At 33.2% G+C, this 21,102-nt stretch overlaps 3 protein-coding genes across 3 annotated transcripts; 1 reads left to right on the top strand and 2 right to left on the bottom strand.

Moving 5' to 3' along the window:
* Positions 1-480: 480 nt before the first annotated feature.
* Positions 481-9,947, bottom strand: LOC117168843 (pre-mRNA 3' end processing protein WDR33). Its single transcript, XM_033354699.1, has 9 exons — positions 9,742-9,947; positions 8,470-8,934; positions 8,122-8,391; positions 6,237-6,388; positions 4,031-4,128; positions 3,157-3,517; positions 2,819-3,030; positions 2,410-2,745; positions 481-2,335 (listed from the first exon to the last, which is right to left on the bottom strand). Exons 2-9 carry the CDS (start codon positions 8,788-8,790, stop codon positions 990-992), a joined length of 3,096 nt encoding a protein of 1,031 aa, XP_033210590.1. The 5' UTR covers positions 8,791-8,934; positions 9,742-9,947; the 3' UTR covers positions 481-989.
* Positions 9,948-10,239: 292 nt separating this feature from the next.
* On the top strand, positions 10,240-15,075 carry LOC117169296. The gene is made up of 6 exons (XM_033355600.1): positions 10,240-10,265; positions 10,351-10,594; positions 13,817-14,007; positions 14,115-14,303; positions 14,376-14,858; positions 14,945-15,075. Exons 2-6 carry the CDS (start codon positions 10,490-10,492, stop codon positions 15,042-15,044), a joined length of 1,068 nt encoding a protein of 355 aa, XP_033211491.1. The 5' UTR covers positions 10,240-10,265; positions 10,351-10,489; the 3' UTR covers positions 15,045-15,075.
* Positions 14,860-20,470, bottom strand: LOC117169295. The gene is made up of 5 exons (XM_033355599.1): positions 20,360-20,470; positions 19,596-19,810; positions 17,597-17,770; positions 16,561-17,457; positions 14,860-15,472 (listed from the first exon to the last, which is right to left on the bottom strand). Exons 2-5 carry the CDS (start codon positions 19,767-19,769, stop codon positions 15,272-15,274), a joined length of 1,446 nt encoding a protein of 481 aa, XP_033211490.1. The 5' UTR covers positions 19,770-19,810; positions 20,360-20,470; the 3' UTR covers positions 14,860-15,271.
* Positions 20,471-21,102: the final 632 nt, after the last annotated feature.

Below are 21,102 nucleotides of genomic sequence, written 5' to 3'. Positions count from 1 at the left end.
ACGAATTTATTATTATAAGTTGTAAAGAAATTGTCTATATGATGAAAATAACACAATGTTATAGTCTGTCTTTTAAATTATTAATCTCACTGCTTCTGACTTATAAAATATTGTAAAATAATTTATATTTTACGTGTGGTACGCGAAAATGTTGACTTAATATATAATATTAATTTCACAGCTTTGTTAGAAACTTTATTTGAAATATTTGTTTAAATACCTAGATGCAATAATACCTTTTTAAATTTTTCCGTCTATATGAAAAAATTCAAAATAATAATACATAAAGTGCAGCAAGTAACTTCCGAATACAACAAAAATTAGAAGACCAAATACTAAACGAGAATGATGTCCCAGAATTTCTGAAATCGAGCATAAAATGAGTGTTGGTTGAAATCCGAACTCCTCTTGAACGACGTTGAAACAGCTCTCATTACCTGGTTCATAAAAAGTAAAAAAAAGGACGAAAATGGACAGGAGGAAATTTATTTTCGTATTTATTTATATTTATTTTCTTAGCAATGAATAAGTAAACTGTTCTGGGTCAAACACAGTTGCGTTTGGTAAGTTGCATCTTCCACTCAGTTCCTTTTCTTAGCGCCTCGTCTCCGAAATACGAATTAACGCAATCCTTCGCAAGGCAGCTTGTGAACGGCTTTCTTTAATTTCGAACTGGACATCTAAGGCTTAAATTAATGACGATAATATATTACAATTTTCACGTTTCTCTCTTCCAAGAAACGTCTACCTTTTGTCATAACATCGTATTATTCTTGCTTCTCGATATTAATGGTCGCTCAAGAGATTACGATCTCAGCATTCACCGGACTAAAGAGTTCGCAATTCCACAAAAAGAAACTGCACGTCTGATGAAAGTGTTTCTATCTGAAGCTCGCAGATAAAAAAGAAAACTTTACATCACACAGTTGACTTTGTTCGGGCTTTGTACACATTTTCATAGTCAGTTCAATCACTTGTAATAGTATCTTTCAATAATTGTCCCTTCCCATCCCTCTCGAAGAATCCCCATCGCGTCCTCGACCTCGACCACTAAAGTTGTTTCTAATACCCATTCCATTATCATTCGGTCCCCTACCCATTCCCATATTCGGTCCATTTTTGTTTGGTCCAAAGTTTCCGAAACCGGAGTTGAAATTTGGACCTCCACCTCTCGGCGGGGGTCCTCTGAAATTCGGTCCGAACCCTGGCCTCTCGAAATTCGGCGGACCCGAATTAGGTCCCGGACCTCGAAAGCTGGGAGGTCCAAAGTTATTAAATGGCGGTCCTTGATTCCCGAAGGGACCCATCGGCCTGAAGTTCGGACCAAAGGTTGGTCCATTTGGCGGCCTAAAGTTAGGCCCGAAAGGTGGTGGAGGTCCGTTGGGACCGAAGGGCGGAGGTGGATGCATCATGTGAGGTGGCATGGAACTGTCCATTCCCATATTTTTGCTAGGATGCGGCGGCATATTCGAGTGTGGTCCCATATTCTGTATGGGAGGAGGTGGCATGTTTGGATTAATGTTCTGCATATTATGATGGTTCGGCAAGTTGCTGCCTACGTGAGGAGGCATACTCGACATGTTGGGTGGCTTGTCGAACATATTTCCGAACTCCATCTTCCTGTTATCGCCGATTTCTTTGTCATTTTCCCATCGCGACCTGCCATCTCTATCCATATCTCTACTCCCGTCCCTATCTCTTTCATGATCCCTGTCCCCAAAGGAATCATCCCTTTCTCCATACGAGTCTCTATCCCTATCTTCCATGAAATTCCGGCTGTTGTTGATTCCGAGCCGGAAGTCTTTATCCGCGAAGTTGTTCCTGATATCAAGCTCGGGCCGTGTTGATCCCGACATGTTGCCAAACCTATACTCGTCGTCGTCATCCATATACCTCCTGTAATCTTCCTCATCGTCGTCTTCCTCGTTGTACTGTTCCCTCGGGTCCCTCAAATACCTCTGATCCGGATCACTGGACTGCGAATCTTCGTTCATTCCAGCACCAAAAACTGGTTGGTGTACTTTGGACGTTCTGTCACTTGCTCCAGCGTCACTCCAACCAATCAGCTGATCGAACTTGCGCTTTCCACCTCGGTTTAGAGACTTAAGCAACTCGGGATTCTGCGCGAACTTTGAGCTCGGTAAAGGTGGGGGAAGTTGAACATCAGGAGTCTTTGAGAAATCTATCTCCCCATCGTCGTTCAGGAATTCTTCATCTTCATCGACTGTCTCCTGTTGACTAATCACCTCCTTTAGTTCCTCTATCTCCCCAGCTTGAACGAGCTTGTTTATCGCATCAGCACCTTTTGTTATCGCCTCCGCAAGTTTACTGCCGCCTGTAATAAGTAAGGATGAATTAAAGTCAATTGCCATTCATAAAAATATAATGAAACGGATGTAAAAGACTCACTTTCGACAGGAATCATTTTCCCATAGAGTATAATTGCGTTAGGCTGGACCTCGTTCAGTGGCAAAGCTCCAGGCGTAGTTTCGATCAATTGATTTACAAAAGCGTTAAGAGCCTCGACCTGTTCTTGATCTTCGCCTTCCATCTCATTCCACTGAGCTTGGAAGTTTCTAGGAATTGGCTTGCTGTAAGGAACTTTTTTGTTAGCGAATTTCTTCCCTTCGTCTATCGCGTGGTCCAGATCAAGACCCGGTATTCCGCCATTCTTGTCTTCTTGTTCTCCCTCTGCGTTGATTCTGTCTTCCGGACCCATTCCTGGTATAACCGCGTATTCGTCAGCTGAAAATAGAAAAAAGGTGTTGAAGGATTTTGTCTTTAAGTGACAGGACTTTCGTGGGCGAAGTAAATGTACCTATTTCGTGATCATCCATGCCAGCCGCACCAGCAGGCAAGGTATTCAAATTATACTTGTCTCGCATCAGATCTCCTGGCCTGTTTCTTGTCCAGAATTTAGAAGTATGGTCATTACTTCCTGAACATAAGATGTGACCTAAAGGATGCCATGCCAGAGTCCAAACAATACTATCGTGTGCTTGCTCAATTGCACCCACTTCCTTATCAGCTCTGAAAATTGAATAAAAGAATGTCCAATTACCTCTTTCAATTTATTTGAGCCAGATTATTTTAATTTTAAGGACAATGAAAAGCTTGAGGATTACAATTTAATAAATAGCTAGGCTCTATTCTTACCCAACGTGCCAAAATAAAATAGCGCCATCGCTTCCGCCACTGCAGAAAAGACCCTCGTGACTCGGATGCCAAGCAACACTAGATGCTTCTTTCTTGTGACCACGGAAAGTCTGGACCTCTTGACTCAAATTTCTGAGATCGAACAATTTGAGCAAATGATCTCGAGACGCTGTCACTAACCAATTTCCATTCTCGTTCCACTTAACGTCCATTACCGTTGACTTATGGGCATGCAAAGTGGCCAAAGATTGTCCGGTTTTTGGATCCCATAGTTTTACTGGCTGCTGGTTGTCCTTGCTCCCGGAGATGACTAGACTTTTTTGCGGATGCCAGTGAACGCATTTTACATCTGCACCATGACCTACACAAATATCGAACATAACAATGGTTCACACATTTTCTAAGAATGTTTATAACATTAACGAAACCATTATTTTGAAGAAAAAAAAAAATCATTTAAATAATAGCCTTTAGAAATTTTGGCTACTCTGGTGAACATATTTATTTTTAAAATTTGTGAGCTGATTTTTTCTCAAGAATCTGAGCTTCATTTTTGTGTAATATCGTATTAATTTTCTTGCAAGAGCTTAGAACAAATTGAAAATCAAGTTCATTAAAAAAAACTATTGAAAACCATTTTATAAGGTCGTTAAATTAAAAAGAGTTTGGTATTTAAATAGTTATACTTCTCGATGGTAATCTATATTTTCTTTTAATAGATACTATGGTAATTTGAATAATTAATACACATATCCTATTTTTGTAATTATACTTGGTGAAAAGATGAGAATACCAGAGTTTAATTGTTGCACCAGAAGATGTGAAAACTGTTAAAGGCATTCTAATAATTATGTGAATATAAAGGAATGTATACCCCTGAGAATTCTTTCTTCGTGGCAACGCAGAAAATCCCAGATTCTGACAGTTCCGTCGTCACTGCAAGTAGCCAACTTGTGATCCGTCGGACTGAAACTACCCGTCCAAAAAAACAATAGTTATAAACTAGAGTGCGCTGTTTGATTACTAATTTATTGCAATAGCATATAAAAATTCTTTATTTAACATGAAAGGAGCTATTTTATTTATTCTCTTTGTTGCCATCTTTGCGAAAAGTACGCAATTGTTATTAAAACAAAGATACTTAAAGTTTATGGATTGTTGCCAAGAAGTTGAGAATTTTGTCAGCAGCATGGTTCATAATATCTTTGAAAAAATGCCTGAATATATTATTTAAATCAAAGTACTTTTACGCAGAATTTTCAAATAAAAAAGTAGAGAAAATTTACGCAATGTTGAAAGGGTTAAGGGGAACCATGAAAATAAAATAATGCGAAAACTTGAGCTGGTTTGCATGCGTATTTTTCTCTCGAAAATAAAAGTGTCCAAAATTCTCAAATTTATGACAACGACCCTTATATACCTTATTTTATTTCATCAAGGAATCATACGAGGATTGTTTTGTGAAATCTCTTTATTGATCATTGCCATGAATATATTATGTATCAAGGTTAAAAAAAAATTTATTGAGCGTTTTTGGTTTTCATCAACGATCGCCATGTCTTGGTGAAATCCTGCTTGTCGATTCGTTATTAATCCAGACAAAATGCACAAATCCATAAAAAATTAGGATTAACGAGGAAATGAAAACCGTTACACGTCTTGAGAGTTGAGATTTCTTCTACGAGCACGTCTTTTAATTTCTTCCAGGACATCTCGCGATTAGTAATGCATGCCAGAAGTAGAAGCTTTTAATACTTTCGGGAAGGCAGAGCGCGACCATAAAATCTCTAATGCACTAAGTTTAAAAAAAGTCGGGAATGCTTGAAAAGTAGATTCGATAATCACGAGAAATTCAAGTCTGGTAATATGCTAAGGACCAAACCGAAATTAATTAAGAGGAGCGTCTAGATGTGATTGTAAAGAAACAAAAAATCATCTCCGATAGTCATATCTGGCACTCAAAGACAATCTTGCAGCTATTTCAACAAAGATGGATTCGTATCAGCGTCTCATGCACCTCGAGTTTACTTTTGATGCCACATGACCACCGGACGATGCTCCAAGATTGATATTTTTTGCAAATTTAGCATTTATTGCACAAAAAATGATGGAGGTGTACATGATTCGCAATTAATTCTCTCACTCTCTCTCGCCCACAGGGCACAGTGAGCGACACAAAACAAAGATGCTTTATTTATTAAATATTCATCCAATTTGTATCATCACATAGAAAAAGAGTATCTCTATTCGGCTTTATTGAGATATATCAATTTATTTATAATCGTCAACTGGATGATGTGAAGGAGGCAGGATTTCATCTTTATTGTTATTCAGTGGGAATCTCGACTGGGTGCAGCTGTATTTTTTATTAATATTTATTTCTATGATACATCTTCTCCCGACATGCTGATATAAAGATGCTTCTCGGACCAAGAACCGTAAGGACCTAATGAAACTTTTATTTACCTCACTGACAGATTAGGAGATACAAGTTTAGGTCCATAAGGATCAAATAAAATAAGTTTATTCGCGCTTTCAAAAAGAAAAATAATACACTATACACAACGCCCTAATCTTTTATCAGGATCAGACGCAGTAAAGGAATTGTAAGGACCGAATTTCTAAACGCTAATCTTTATTTTTATTTATTTACGAGATTACGATAAACTGACTCCTTACTCAATGCTACAATGTCACTTCAAGCAATGACCATTTCAGACTTCTTGAAATCAGCTTAGACGTCACCAAATGGAAAAAATAATCTTCCATTTAATGTCGCCTATTTGTCTACCAAACTGAACGCTCTACACGACTCTCACCTCAAATCAATTTGCAAATGCCTTACCAAGGCAAATACTTTCTTGCGTTTAGTAAGTTTAATTCATGCTTCTTTTGCAAACAAAAAACTAAGTCACATTTGCACCCATACAAAAACCGAAACAGCCGCGACGTGAATAGAGACAACCCAGAAACAGAAGAGAGTGAAAGCCGCGTTTAATCTCTTAACTACAGCAAGAATGGGCGCATTCTCGATTAAAGTGCCGCAATAGACGTAAGGACTAGTGTGGTGGATGCTATACCTGAGTCCTCTAATCGCTTCTTTGTGCGCCTGAAACATCTTGACGTTGTTCATGTTACTCTGCCAGTACTTGACGTAGCCTGCATGATCTCCTGTCACCATCCAGCTCTCGTTATGCGACCACACCATTGTCCTCACTGGGCTGTCATGAGCCTAAACAAAATTAAGGACCACATTTTGTGCTTGCAAATCAAGTGCTAAAATAATCATATTTTTATGAAATAAACACATAAATATATATGCAGCATTCCGTTTTTGACAAAATGGATCTGTAGAGTCGACCAAGAACCGAACTTTAAAGAACGACAACAAGGGCTATGGCTCAGTGTCTGTTTATTAAAGTTACAAAAGAATCTTTAAAAACATAAACTTAAAGAAAGTCAAATTGTGCAACAGAATCGTACAAAAAGCCTTTCAAAATATTTACGTTTCCAAACATTAGTTAGAAAAAATAATGTAAAAAATGAATGTATGCAACCTAATTGCAACAAAAAAATCTTAAAAATGAAAAAAGTATTTTTACAAGAAACAGTGTATTCGGCGCATTAGTGAGTTATATAACAAAGGAAAAAAGGGAGAAAAAGGAAAGAGACCACAAAACCAAACTCTCTTTTCCTTATTCTTTCTCCGTATTTGTAATGCTACGGGAACCAACATGTTTTTAAATCAATTTAGACCTCAGTAGGTACATTTTTAATCGAAAACTACTAGTAAATAATTTTATCTTATGCTAATAATAATTAGAACTGTTGATATGAAATTTAAATAAGTTATTAACACCATGTGAGCGTAAACTCAAAGATTTTCTTTATATATATTTTGTTTTAAATCCGACTTTTGTACAAAAAAAACTTTTACAACTTTTTGATAATTATAAAAATTTAGGACCCGACAAACTTTTCTTAGTGCTTCTTATTTAATTTCCCAAATTTTCATCTCCATGTTGCGTTTAGTGTGAACGTTGATTGGTTTGAAAAAAATATATATATTTTCTTGAGTTTGAGCTCAACATGGTCTCAACATACTATTTAGATTTCATTGGTATGTGTTAATCTTTAATATTTTGGTGAACCATTATATGTTTTGATTGTTTAAGTAACAATGCCCAGAAATTCCGAGATAATATTTTTTCTAATTAAAATGCAATAAAATTATTAAAGGTTTTATTACATTTTAAAGAATTCTCTTAATTTATTGCATTATTTTCTCTTTATCTAAAACACAGAGCTATTAAAATCTCTCGTCTCTTTATTGTTTTGATGATTGTCTTAATTTCGAGGAGTTCAAAATTGTAATTCAAAAATAAAAGCTTATGTATTTTAAGGCCGATGAATACTTTAAAGACGGTGAATACCTTGAAGTAAAAATGTTAGTTTTCAAATTTCAATATTCAACTTCGAAAAACTATCAATTTCAGCCTTGAAATTTTAAAGGCAAACAATGTTGAAAAATATTTTTGAATTGTTGGGCAAATCCTAAATTTATAAATAAACTTTTTCTTTTACTCTTTAAAAAGATGTCACACATTTGAACGCCCAACAAAATGAAAATAAAAATTTGTAACGTATCATATAAATTATTTGCAGATTATTATGGTAGTTTGCTTGGCAAAAGTTATGTTTAATCCATGATATTTTATGCTTCACATACGACTCTATTAAGAAACATATTTTTTAAACAATATGAAATTGAATTTAACAAATTTAAAAAAGAACATTGCATCCAAGTATGAATTTCTAAGAGTTAATTTGAAAACAAGTTAATTCAACGTGAAATTTGAAGAATTTATACTTCTTGCTGAATCTAATATTTAAAGTTTACACCGCAAAGTGTATATTTTTCAAAGGTCTACTATTTTTAAATTTCTTTATTTGTGGACATCGCACCTGTAGGATTGTTTCGAAATTAAATGTAAGACCGTTCCATAACGTGAATTCCCCGCTAGAAGCTCCTGTGACGAGACGCCTTCCTTCTGGTGTCCAAGCCATACAAAAGATAGGACATCGCATTTTATTCGTGGCTGTTTTCACGAACCTTGTTGTGACAGCATTAATGGGATTGTCTACATAACTCGGAGGGGGAAGCAAATCCGGATAGTATATCACGTCAGGTTGAAGAGCTCGCCTATCTCTGTAATCTCTCTGCCAAACTCGATTCTAAAAAATATAAAAACGGGTTCCTCAAAAGACCTGCAATCGTCAGATTATCAATGTTGAGTATCCTTCGAACATTACCTCTAAGCTTTTGATGATTGCTGAATTATAATCCACTGTCTTCCGCATGACAGACTTCCGGAGCCTTTTACCGTCAAATTCATCCTGCAAAGCATCTGGACCTCCGGGTATTACTTTTGGAGCATGATAGGGTCTAAAAGGCTTGAAGAAACCACGGTTTCCGTCTCTATGATTGTTGTACCGATGTTGGTAGTTTCCGGAGGTGTTTATGGTAGTTAATGTTGGCGGGGGTGCTGATAAATTTGGTGTTGGTGGTGGAGGAACCGACAAATTCGGGAGGATTGGAGGAGGGGGAGTTGCGAATTGCGCGTTTGCTGCCATTTTATTTATTTTTTTTTTTTGTTTTCACAAAGATTCAACTTTTCGAGGAATGCGGTTTAAAATATGCACTTATCGAGTGCATATTTATCGTGGAATTAAATTAGAAATGAAAATCCATCCATCTTCAGTACCAGAGCTAAAAAGCTGAAAAAGGCATTCTTCATAAGTTTGGAACATTTTAACATCTGCAATAGAAGTTGGAGAAAAAGAAGAAGGCTAAAATATTGGAAATGAGTTTTCATCTAAAGTTCGCAAATTAATTTATAGAAAATTTTATGTACTTTTTTGTTAGAGAATAAATGTATATTATATGTAGGCATTATCATTATCGTTCTTAAAAAATATTTGATCAGTTTTGTTTATCTCTTATATGAGATGCAAAACAAGATTTTTCATCTTGTCCGAAACTTTAAACCTGAAACAAATTTTCATCAAATTAATATAAATATGAAAGTATCTCATGTTGTACTGAAATTTCGACATAAGCAGCGCCTTTTTCCAGATCCAGGTATTCATACCGAAAATATTTGGTGGATCGTATCGAAATTTTGGTACACGTATGCACGGTCTATTTTTATTCAAATGCTGTTCAATAAACATTGTTCTAATTTTGTTTAGGTCCTACAAATAAAAATATGTGCGCCACTTTACATCATAAATCAATTTAATGATCCGCTGCAGTGCCAATTAAGCTTTACTTTTGGATAATTACACAAATTAAAATAGGAATATAAGAAATGTTTGCGGAAGGTTAATATTGATAAAAAAATATATAAAACAAATACAGGAAAAACGTTCAATACTTTGAGAACTATTGTTGGAGAAGTCAGCCCACTTAACCTATGTTGTATTCTTAACTAAAAATTTAATTTATATTTCTAATTTTTAAACGGAAATAAATTAAGGCTCGGAAATAAAACGATTAAAAACAATCTACCGCCCTGTGCTTACCGTTGAGACACACTCCCTTGGCGTGTCGACACTATTCGGCGAATCTTCCAAATCGGTTTCTAATCCAAGGAAATTCGACTATTATTGATCACTTTCGATCAAAAAGTTTGCACAAAATAACGTAGTCTATTTTTATCGCTTTACCGACGCGTTTACACCAGCAAAAATTAACGGACGAATGCTACGAAATCTTCACGTCTGGTGTGTGTTCGCCGCCATTACACTTTCTAACAAGACTTCCGGCGCATCTCCCCACATCCGGCTGCGCAGTGGTCAAATTTGGCTTTTTTAGACGATAAGTCAGAAGAAATAGATGTTTCGAAACGCATGTTAACCATTCTATAAAGCTCAGTATAATTAAGAGACTTATTTTTCGGTTTTGTTTTGAGAAAATCAAAATTATAGTCTATTTTCAGAAAAAAGCGGAATTGATTGGTGTCGAGATCTGGTGACGGAAAAATAAACCTGAGCTGTTTAAAGCGCGACAGTCGCGCTTTAAAACATTTGCCTGCTTTGTTTTTAAGGTCGGCACATGTTAACTAAAAATCTGTAAGGAGAAGAATAAGATTGCAAGAGTTTTTCCGTTACAAAATTCTCCTCTTTTTACAGCTCAGAAAATAATGCAGAAAATATATTTCGATCAATTCTTTTTGGCATTAGAGCATGTTTACATGTTCTAACCTCAAAATCCAGTGTACTGTCAATTATTTTTGAAGATATTTTATGGTGTCATAACAATTAGATAAAAATGACAGAAAAAATCACTGTTGAGAAACTTCCACATCATGAGCAACAGGAACTTTGTAGGACAAGAATTCCTTACAGACAGGGAAAAAAATTGACTGCTGTCAAGGTAGCGTGGCGAATACGTATCCTACTCTAAACAATTTAGATTTTATTACTCTTTATTATTTATTACCTTTATTATACTTTTGTCTCGAAAAATTGCATGATAATAGTGTTATTTCTACCACTTTTATTACAAATTTTGTATTATATAAAATTGTGAACTTCATTTCAGGATTTAAAATTCGTTTCTACATTTTATGATTTTTTGTTAGACTCTTTAGTATCTTGTACATATTTTAGAATATTTTATTCAAAGCTCCAATTAATATAAATGGTGTCCAGCGGACACCTACGAGAAAATTTCCCGCAGGCATTTTTAAAGTTCCCATACAAACTAGATAAAAAAATTTCCTATATAAATGATTTTCGTGATAATTTATTGTGTTCCTAAAAAAAATAGGGCTAATAATGTATGCAAAATGGTTATATGTATATTGTATAATGTATCCCAGAGTTCTTATCTTATTATCTGTATTTTTTTAGCAAATTAAATGAATTCTTTAAATCTTGACCAAATTTATACAACACTCTTCTACGAAACTTAATTCATATTTAAAAGACCCACGGTTTAAAAAAAATGTAATGACACGAGATATTTTTTCTGATAAATTTAAGGAATTTCGGCTAATACAGATTCGCTAAAAAAATTGGATATCTCTAGAAAATAAAAATGTAAATGCAGTAAATTTGTCAAACACTCAGTCGTATGTGTAAAATAGAAAAAAATATTTAAAAAATATATATACCGTGAATTAATCTCCCGAAATATCTCTCCGTGTAGACATATCACATTGTTTAGCTAATTGTTATCAAGAAAAAAATCCTTCATGTATGAGAAACGCCTTTTATAGTGCAGTGTATAAAACAAATCCTTGGTAAGACTTTGTTAGCCTCCCAAAACAATAAAAAATTGACATATATGGAAATAATTATAAAAATTATATAAATAACAGGCCTCGCAGACCGGTCCCTATCTCCTTTATTGTACCCTATATTCCGTTAAGGTCCCTAAATTACCTTATTTCCAAGATTTGGTCCCTATGGTCACTTTGCTATGGTACCCTATTTTCAGCCCATAATGGAACCTTAAAAAAATTTATAATATAATCAAAGCTTCCAAGAGTCAGATATTTTGAGAAAAAATACCAAAAACCAGTATAGTCATTTTTCTTTTAATAAATAACTCTTTGGTTAATCGCTATCTAATATATATTCTGTACTTATTTCTGACCTGAAATATTTTGAAATATGAATTCTTTTGAAATATTTAAGGTTATTTTTTAAGATGCCGAGAAATATTCAATAGGTTGCAATAATCTGAACGGATTTGTCAGATTTTAGCGTATTGTTTTCAACACTTTTAAGGATTTTTAAAGAGCTTTTAAAATTATCAAGGGATTTCAAAAAATTTAAAAATATTCCAAGGATTTTTTTAAATTATTTTTATTATTCTGAAGAGATTTTAAAGCGTTTGAAATATTTTAGGATAAAGAATTTTCCTGAATATTGGAAGATATGGAACGATTTTACAGAACCCATAAGGTTTTAAGATATTGTAATGAATTTTCCAGTAGGTCCGGAAATGTCGTCAGAGGTATTTTGTAGGGTTTCAAATATTTGAAAATGTTTAATATAATTTTTGAGAATTCACCCTGAATTCCTATTATTTAGCATGAACTCCTTTAAATTCTTTTCAATTAATTTAATTCACTTGAATTCTTCTAAATTTACTTAATTTTACTTAGTTCAATGGATTAAAAAAATGTAAGTTAAAAAAATATATTTCAAGATATTTTTTGAATTCCTTTGCATTTTCAAGAGCTTTAAAAATGCAAAGGAAATCTTGAAAAAATTTTAAGTTGAAATATTTTACGTTATTTAAAAAGATGCAAAGAAATTTTTTATTGATTTCAGTCATTTAATGGGATTTCAAAGGATTTGAAATATTTGAGGGCATTATAAAAGATTCTCATGCGGTTTCAACGGCTTTAAAAAGTTTCAAGAGATTTAAAAAAAATATAGAAAGAATTGGAAATATTTTAGAAAATTAAAAAAAATTTCAAATATTTTTTATTTATTTTAATACTTTGAAGGGGCTTCGAAGACTTTTGAAATACTCTAATGGATTTCAAGTGATTTTAAAATATTTTTTGCAATTCATATGGAATTCGCCTTGAATTCTTCTAAATTTACTCAAATCAATGCATTAAAAAAATATATATATCTAATTCTTTTCATTTACCTAACATTTTTCTAAACTCACTCAAATTTTACTGAAATCAATGGAATTTTTTCGGTCCTTAAAATATTTGAATTTAAATTGAATTGTGGTTTAATTTACTTGATTTCTTCTAAGCTTGGAATATCCTTGAACTTTTCTAAATTCGTTTCAAATTTTCTGAATTAAATTAATTTTTTCATATTTTTGCATTGTTTTCTTTTCATTTTTTATTTACCTTCAATTTTTATGAAATTTATCGAATTCTTCTCTTTGACCTTAAATTTCTCTAAACTAATTCGAGTTTTACGGTAATCAATGGCATTTTTTGTTTTCAAATTTTTTTTCCAGTGAATTTGATTTCTTTTGAATTTAACTTGAATTACTTTTAAATGTTTTACATTTATCGTGAATTTGTTACCCTTTCAGCGCAAAAAAGTACCCTATGAGTGTGGCAAAAAAGATCCTTTTGTCCTTATATTTTATACTATAGGAACTGTGAGGCCTGCAATCATAATTTTCTCAAAAACAAATAAATAAACTTAATAATTTTAATATTTTTTATTTGTTGCTCTTTGAACGCAAAAAAGTACCCTATGAGCGTGACAAAAAATCTCCTTTTGCCTCTACATTTTATCCCACAGGGACTGTGAGGCCTGGAATAATAATTTTCTCATAAACAACTAAATAAACTTCATACTTTTTCAATAAGTTCTTTCTTTTTGGTTTAAATTTTGGTGGAAAAGTTCCCTTTTCTACTATCAAGTATATATTTTGCACGTGAATCGTTTGAACCTTTCCAAGTCATTTTGTACTTTTTGGTAGAAAATGTGGTTAAAATGTCGTAATTCAAAAAAGAACGAAAGTTTCCCGCTTTAAATCCCGCGTTTACCGCATGCTGGACACCTGACTTAATGTTTCACATATTATTACTCATTGTTTCTCTATATTTTTTTTCCTGAACTTGCATTCTTGAGGTTTCCTTGACACTCTAGCTCTCTGCATTAGGTTTATACAATCAACGACGAATCGACGCATTTATTAGTTTGTGGAGTCCCAAAACTACAATTAAATAAGGAAGTAAAGAAACTTTTCTCTCCATACGGTGAAATTAAAAAACTTTGTTTACTCCCCGATTATCCATCGGAAGAATTCACCGAAGCTTTTCACGTGCATTATGGTCGCATACAGAGTGCCAGGTTCATATAATGATCATAATAACATAAGTCTTTACAAGCACATAATTTTCGTATGACCTTTAGAATTGAATAGCGATTTAAATATAAATTTTGATTACATTTCGTAGAATAGCGAAACGCTTCGTCGATTGTAAAAATTTTTACGGCGGTCTCTTGCATGTTTGCTATGCGCCTGAACTAGAAAGTATTTCGGAAACAAGAGCAAAACTTATTCAGAGGAATAAGGATGTCACGGTCAGGATTAAAAGACACAAATTGGATCCCACCAATCCTGAAATCGACCAATTTGTTGAACAGTACGTAATTTTTTATATCTAGTCCATGGTTAATTCCTGGAAACCCTAAATAAATTAAAAACATTATTCTAGGGAACAGTATCATAGAAAGAAAAAAACACCTGCATTGCCTTTAACTCAGGAACGACTCGATGCGCATTACCCCAATGAAAGTTTAGGAAACGGAATGTCACAAGTAAAAGAACCGAGTCTTCCTCAAGAATTTTGTAGCGCAAGTACGTCATCTGGAATTCAATACAACAACATAATTAGGCCTTCAAACATTATTAAACCGTCTCCTGAGTTACTACAAGCTCCTTATCAACCCTACGAAACCATCATAAGAACTGCAAATTCGCGAAAATTGAAGAGGAAGAACTATAAGGGACAATCTGTTGACCAAGGACCAAAAGTTAGAGTAATTCGACCTCAACTTATAGATACCAGGAATATAGCAAGGCGAGTAGAACCAGAGAAAAAAGTATTCATAAATGCGAAGAAGGTCGAAAGTGGTATCAACATCAAAATTCTACCCAGAACTGAGACGAAAAAACGGATTGTGATAAAAGATCCAAGGTAGATAGAAAAAGCAGTCTTTTTATTATTTTCTTACAATGAAAAACAGAGTGTTACTTAATATTGTATTATACATTTACTTTCAGTGTGACTCAACTCGTACGACCCAGTGCAGATCTGAAGACATCAATTCAAGTCGCCAAAGATCAGATACGACAAGCAATGCAAAAAAGCACTGAGGCGTAAATAAGTAGTAACCTAATTATTAAAGAGGTCTAATTTTCTAAAATTTTTCGCGTTTAGTTCTCAATTTAAAAACATAATTTATAGTCCCTGTACCCTTAGTCAGACATCCTTCATTTCTTCACAAGCTTGTAAAGAAACACATAAACTGCTTCTTGAAAGATTCATCTTAATTTTAAATTATTTACTTCGTAATGGTAATTCATTCTGCAAAGAATTTAATATATTAATTATATAATCACTGTGGAGTCTCCGTCCCATTTTGTGTGGTTTAACCTCGATTTCAAAGGAGTCTTTTTTCCATTTGGCGGAGTGTTTTCTTGATGCATTCGCATAGCGAAAGGCGCCTTTCGCCGCAAATGTGGCGATTTTAAAACTGTCCCGTGCGACTTACTGTTACTGTTCGATCTATTCCTTAGCGGCGTTCGATTCTGCAAGAGAAAAGATTTAATAGTATCATAGTTTTCAATTATTCATAAAATAGGTCTGCTAGCTTCTTGAGTAAGTTTTCCAATTAATAATCTGACCAGGAGAATGACCGGATATTTGATTTAGTGACCAGTATTTTTCATTCAATTACTGTATTAAAATGAATATTACAAAGGTTTTGATATTTTATTACTCTATCAGTTTGTTCAATCACAAAACGAAGGTCTAATAGTCTAAAAAGTCTATTAAAACTGTAATTATGATTTGAATCTGGGCAATTTGAAAAAGATATTTGTAATGTTAATTTGAAAAGGAAATTTTTGAATTGAATGATAATTTTGTGTTGGTACAGGGAATTTTCCAAACGAAATAGAATTTTGAGTTATAACTGAATTAAAAAAAGAAGTTCAATTGGAAAATGTTAAATTGGAGCAGGAAATTTTCCGAAGGAATACGTTCGGTGCATGATTTACAACAATTTCATTCTTCAATAATAAATGACCTACTTTTTACGTTCGACAAAACGAGGGTTGATTGTAATAATGGCCTTATTGGCTAAATTTCGAATCTGAAATTAAAAAACAATTTAAAATTTCTTTGCGCAGAACTTTTACCAAGTGGTGGCTGCACTTGCATGTTTAATAATTTACAGATTTTAGAATGAAATAAAAAAAAGACTACAATTCTGAATTATGAATTGGAGTAGAGAATTTTCATAAAAAAATAATAATTCAGATCTGGAACAAGGAATTTTGTAATTCTGACTTGGAAAGGGAAATCTTCACGAAGAATTATAATTCTAACTTATATCAGTGCATTTTCCAAAAGAAATACAATTTTGATTTGGAACGGCGAATTTTCAAAAAATAATATGATTCTGACTGGAAATTTATAATCATCCGCCACCAGCAGAATACAATTTTCCCAAGATATGAACTTATAAATTTAAAATTCTCAACTTTTAGCACTCAACTTAAAAATCGGAAATTATCTGCAATGACAAAACTCTGGAAAAAGTACGATAGAGAGGAGGGGTGTGAAGGCGCGAAAAATTGGCTTTGAAAGTTAAATTAATTTGTAAAAACCTTACCGAAAGTATATCAAGATTCTTAGCCTCAGTGATATGTTTTTTACTGGGACTGAAGAGCTTCTTGCCCTCTATTTCTTTTTGGACTATTCTCTTCTTTTTCTTCTCTTCCGACTCACTCTTTCGCAAAATATTATCTGGTTTCTTTATAGTTCCTTGCAGATTACAATCCCCGTCGTCAAATTCTATAATAACTTCATCCTTCGGACTCGTGAATTCCGTACGAGCCTCTGACACACAGCCAACAACAGAATCCGAATTTGCTTCTCTCACCGGGCTCAGCGTATCTCTCCAAATTTTGATTTTATTCTCCGCTTCGTTAAATTTCACTTCGAAATCTTTCATAGCAGTGAGTAGAACATTGTCAATGATGTTCTCTGAATCGGCTACAAGTTTTGCTTCCCAGTCCTCAGTTTTCTTTTCTGCTCTTGGATTTTCGAGAGAAGAGTCAGAGGACGAACTGCCAAAGGAGCTGTCCAGAGAATCTTCATGTAAATTCCTCAACACTGTGCATGCACTGTTGTCCGAACAAGTATCATTGCCAGAACTGCAACTTGAGTCGGATGCATTGCTCGGAGATTCGGAATTATTTAAGCTTGCAACAACATCCGGCAGAACGTTAACTTCAGGAACATCGAGGTAGGTTGTGGTTTCGCAGAAGGATAATCTCGAGGATGGAATTTTGGTGTCGTAAATGCTGGTGTTTAGATTTTCATGAGAGCGGGCCTTGGCATTTTCGACTGATTTTGGTTTTAAAATAGGCGTCCTGTCAAAGTCATACGCTGGCGATCTGGGGTCAAGTCCTAACATCTTTTGACGCATTTCGCTTAGCAAGAGATTTTTGCTGCGACGATGCGAGCCAGAGAATTTTGGAGTGTCGGTTTGTGGAAGAGTCTCCAGCTGTAACAATAAAATATTCTACTATAATTTTGACTCACAAAAAATTTTATTCAAGAAAAAATAAATTTGGTTATTTTCATATTATTTATTTGATCTGTTCCTCCAATCTTAAGATCCATATAAAAGTAATGTAAGTTACCAGAATTGGAGTTCGTGGCATGTCTACGTTTGGAGATCTTGGATCTAACGATTCCTCCAAAGTCGGGGATGTTGGTGTGACATCGAAATTTGTTTCCAAGTAAGGTTTTCGCTGTAAATACTTTGGCACGGCGCTGATCACTACTTCTGTTTCCTTTGGAGAAGATGAGATTATCTAAAATTATAAGTTTAGCATACAAAATCTGACAAGTGATCGAATCTTCATGTTGAAGTAAATTTAGGCCTGAGATTTCTTGGGGGCGTCACCACTTATTTTGCGTAAGTAGAACGCGTATTTTCGTAGTTTAACAGTTTTTTCAGAATTTTAAAACTGTTTAACGTATTCGTAACTTTCTGTGATTGTCGTTACACTCGCATGAAAAAATATTATTGGAAATGCAATTAGAACATTAGACCTAGAACTATCATGAATTTATTATAATTTTTTCTTGATTGTAGAAGAAAATCGTGATAAGAAACAAGTACAGTATTAAATAATGTTAAAATATTTAAAGAATTATGCCAACAATATAGAAAATAAAACCGAATAATTGATTTCTTTACTTAACGTAGGATTTCAAATGATTTTTGAGGCTATTTACAGATTTCAAACATTTCAATGGCTATAAGAGAACTTACATTACAAAGAATTTCAAGAAATTTTAATGAATTTGGTTGGCATTCCAAAGATTTTAAGCTCGAATTTATGGATTCTCTCGGGAATTTTTGTAAATGAATACAAAATTATTCCAAGGAATTTCACAAGATTTTAATGGATTTTTACGATGATATACTTATATATTTAAAAAAATTTAAAATAATTTCAAACAAATAAACGCATAAGGTATTTCAAGGAATTTTGCAAGATTTAAGAGATTTTGTAATACCTGAAATGATTTCAAACGATTTACGGGTTAAAAAAATTGTAAGCCATTTTAACAAGAAATTTCACAAAATTTAAAGAATTTTATTGAATCACCAAAGATTTCTAGTGATTTGAGCGGTTATTTTTCGAGAATTTTAATGAGTACGTTTATTTTAAGTTATATTAAAGAAATTAAAAATTTAATTTTATGGATTTTTACGATTTCCAAAGATTGTAATGAATAATTAAATTTTAAGTGATTTCAACAATATTCTTTCGGAAATAAAATAAATTTTACTTTGAGGATTTCTACGGTTTTCAACCGTTTTAAGGGATATGAAGGAATTTTAAAAAACGTACAAAGAACTTTAGTTTATTTTGAGAGATTCCAAAGAATTTCAAAGAATATTATAGGATTTCCAAATATTTAAAGGAATTTCACAATATTTACGGGATTTCATTGAACCTTCAAGTATTTCAAAGATTTGAGGGAATTTCGTCAATTTTGGGAGGTTTGTAGACAACTTCAGGGAATAAATTTAATTAATTTCATTTTATAGGAATATTAATACACTTGAAAGATTTTAATGGATTTAAAAATATTTGTAAAGGTATAAAAGGATTTCATTGAAATTTCAAGCTATTTTAAACATATCAGGGGAATTTTTCTGTGTAAACTTCATTTGTGCTGCACTTGTCTACTATTTACATTAATTCGTTAGATACTTTTGTATTATTTTAATTTAATTAAAATAATTTAATTCGTATAATTACGAAAAAAAATGATAGGAAATCCATCATGGGCCTATAATGATATTCTTATTATATTTTTTCGTAAGGCTAGTTTGCAAGTTTGCCTGAAAGTTGCTTTCGTTCTTTTTTTCGAACTCACGTCAGCTTTTCGTGTTACTTAATTCATGTTTTTGAGTTAAAAAAATGCTACATATTATTATTAATAATATAAAAATACATTATCTGCCATTCGGAAAATAAAACGGTCTTTATATATGTATGATAATTTTCCCTATTTTGTGTCTATCTCAGGCCAGAACTGAAATATAATTAATATAAAACTATACAATATATGGAAAAGGTATTTAGTATGTTGCTGAAAGAAAGAAGAAAATAAATTTACCTCGATTGGAGTTCTGACTATTCCTAAAGTTGCTGATCTGGGGTCAATAAGAGATTTTCTTTTATGTGGCTGGGGTGTGCATGTGTCGTGATTTTCCAAAACTAACGATGATGAATTAAACTGCTTCGGTTTATCGTGTTCATGATAAAATAATTTACTCGTGAAATTCCCCATTTTTTAATCACGTTTTGATTAAACGATATTCGCTGTGTTGTCTGAGAATAAAAATTAATACTTACTAATGGTATAAATTACCATAACTTACTATTTTTATACTTCCAAGTTATGGCATTTTTAACAATCTTCAGAAAATTAATAAAATTTTAGTATTCGTAAGATTTATGGGAAAATCGTTTAAAATTCGAAATGATGTAATCCTTTTAATTAGGGTACAACTTCGTCTTTTAGTAGAAATTGAACTCATTACGTTATCCAGGTCTTCAAAACCCTTGTAGAAATAGTCGTAGTATACGAATTAAAACGAAGAGGAGATAATAGAAAGGTCTTTTATGTTTATTATAAATTTTGTAAAGGAAGTTCCAAAAGTAGCTTTTTTTATATTTTTCAAAAAATAAAGACAGGAAATTAACAACGCTATAAATAATTCATAATATTATAGATTTAGATAACTTTTACGAGGCATTTAAACTTTCGTAAACACAGCCATCTTTCAAATTCCCAACCGTCGCGTCTCCATTTTAAACATAAAATGTCATTACTTACGATAATACATTTAGATTATTGTTCTTTATATTTATACTTACGATGACTAGGAGGCTTCTTGGAGATTATCTTATACTAAATATTCTAAACGTCGATGTTTAAATGTGAAATTCTCAGATAAAGGAGCAGCCTCTGAAGTCAAACCTCCATTTTTGCCCGTCAACGTTCTTTGACGGAAATTTATACCTGGCCCTCTGCGCTTAACTTGATGAACTTCCATTAACGCCGCCAAATTTAAATATAGATTATATTTTTTTTTAATCAAATCATTATTATTCTTTGGATAGATCGTTGCTGCTGAAAAACCATTAAAACGTCATCCAGAAATTATGATGAAGATCCTGTTCACAGAATCAAAAATTATAAATTTTGGTAAAAATGATCAGTTTTATTTAATCAGTTCATATAGATCACGGTCCCTTGGTGAAAGTTTCTGGTAGAAAAAATGCTATCCTTTTGAATTATTTTCATTTCGGACTTTTTATCCGAACCAAATAGTTTCATTCCGATCTAATCCGAAGTCGGACTAAAGATTCCTATCCAATTTTTATCCGCGGTTGAAAAAAGAATGCGAATCAGACCGACCTAATCCAAGGTCAATCCTAGATTTCTATTCAACTGAATCCGATCCAATATAATTTTTAAACAAGGATTCCTATCCGAATTAATCAGAACTAATGTGATTTCGAAACAAGGATGCCAATCTGACTAAATATGACCAAATACGAGGTGAGACCCAAGAGATTTGTATCCGATTTAATCAGAGGTCAAAGCAAGGTTCTAA

This window comes from Belonocnema kinseyi, chromosome 3 (assembly GCF_010883055.1).
Source record: "Belonocnema kinseyi isolate 2016_QV_RU_SX_M_011 chromosome 3, B_treatae_v1, whole genome shotgun sequence".
NCBI lineage: Eukaryota > Metazoa > Arthropoda > Insecta > Hymenoptera > Cynipidae > Belonocnema > Belonocnema kinseyi.
This window is presented reverse-complemented; position numbering and strand designations above follow the sequence as displayed.

Excerpts from the sequence above, each read along its gene's own strand:
- LOC117168843 (XM_033354699.1), bottom strand. The coding sequence starts at position 8,790 with ATGGCAGCAAACGCGCAATTCGCAACTCCCCCTCCTCCAATCCTCCCG. Across the intron at positions 4,129-6,236 it reads GAAGCGATTAGAGGACTCAG|TTTCAGTCCGACGGATCACA; the intron begins GTATAGCATCCA and ends TTGGACGGGTAG. Across the intron at positions 2,746-2,818 it reads CATGGATGATCACGAAATAG|CTGACGAATACGCGGTTATA; the intron begins GTACATTTACTT and ends TTCTATTTTCAG.
- LOC117169296 (XM_033355600.1), top strand. The coding sequence starts at position 10,490 with ATGACAGAAAAAATCACTGTTGAGAAACTTCCACATCATGAGCAACAG. Across the intron at positions 14,008-14,114 it reads GGTCGCATACAGAGTGCCAG|AATAGCGAAACGCTTCGTCG; the intron begins GTTCATATAATG and ends TACATTTCGTAG. Across the intron at positions 14,304-14,375 it reads ATCGACCAATTTGTTGAACA|GGAACAGTATCATAGAAAGA; the intron begins GTACGTAATTTT and ends ACATTATTCTAG.
- LOC117169295 (XM_033355599.1), bottom strand. The coding sequence starts at position 19,769 with ATGGGGAATTTCACGAGTAAATTATTTTATCATGAACACGATAAACCG. Across the intron at positions 17,771-19,595 it reads TAGTCAGAACTCCAATCGAG|ATAATCTCATCTTCTCCAAA; the intron begins GTAAATTTATTT and ends TTATAATTTTAG. Across the intron at positions 15,473-16,560 it reads AGAATCTTGATATACTTTCG|AATCGAACGCCGCTAAGGAA; the intron begins GTAAGGTTTTTA and ends TTTCTCTTGCAG.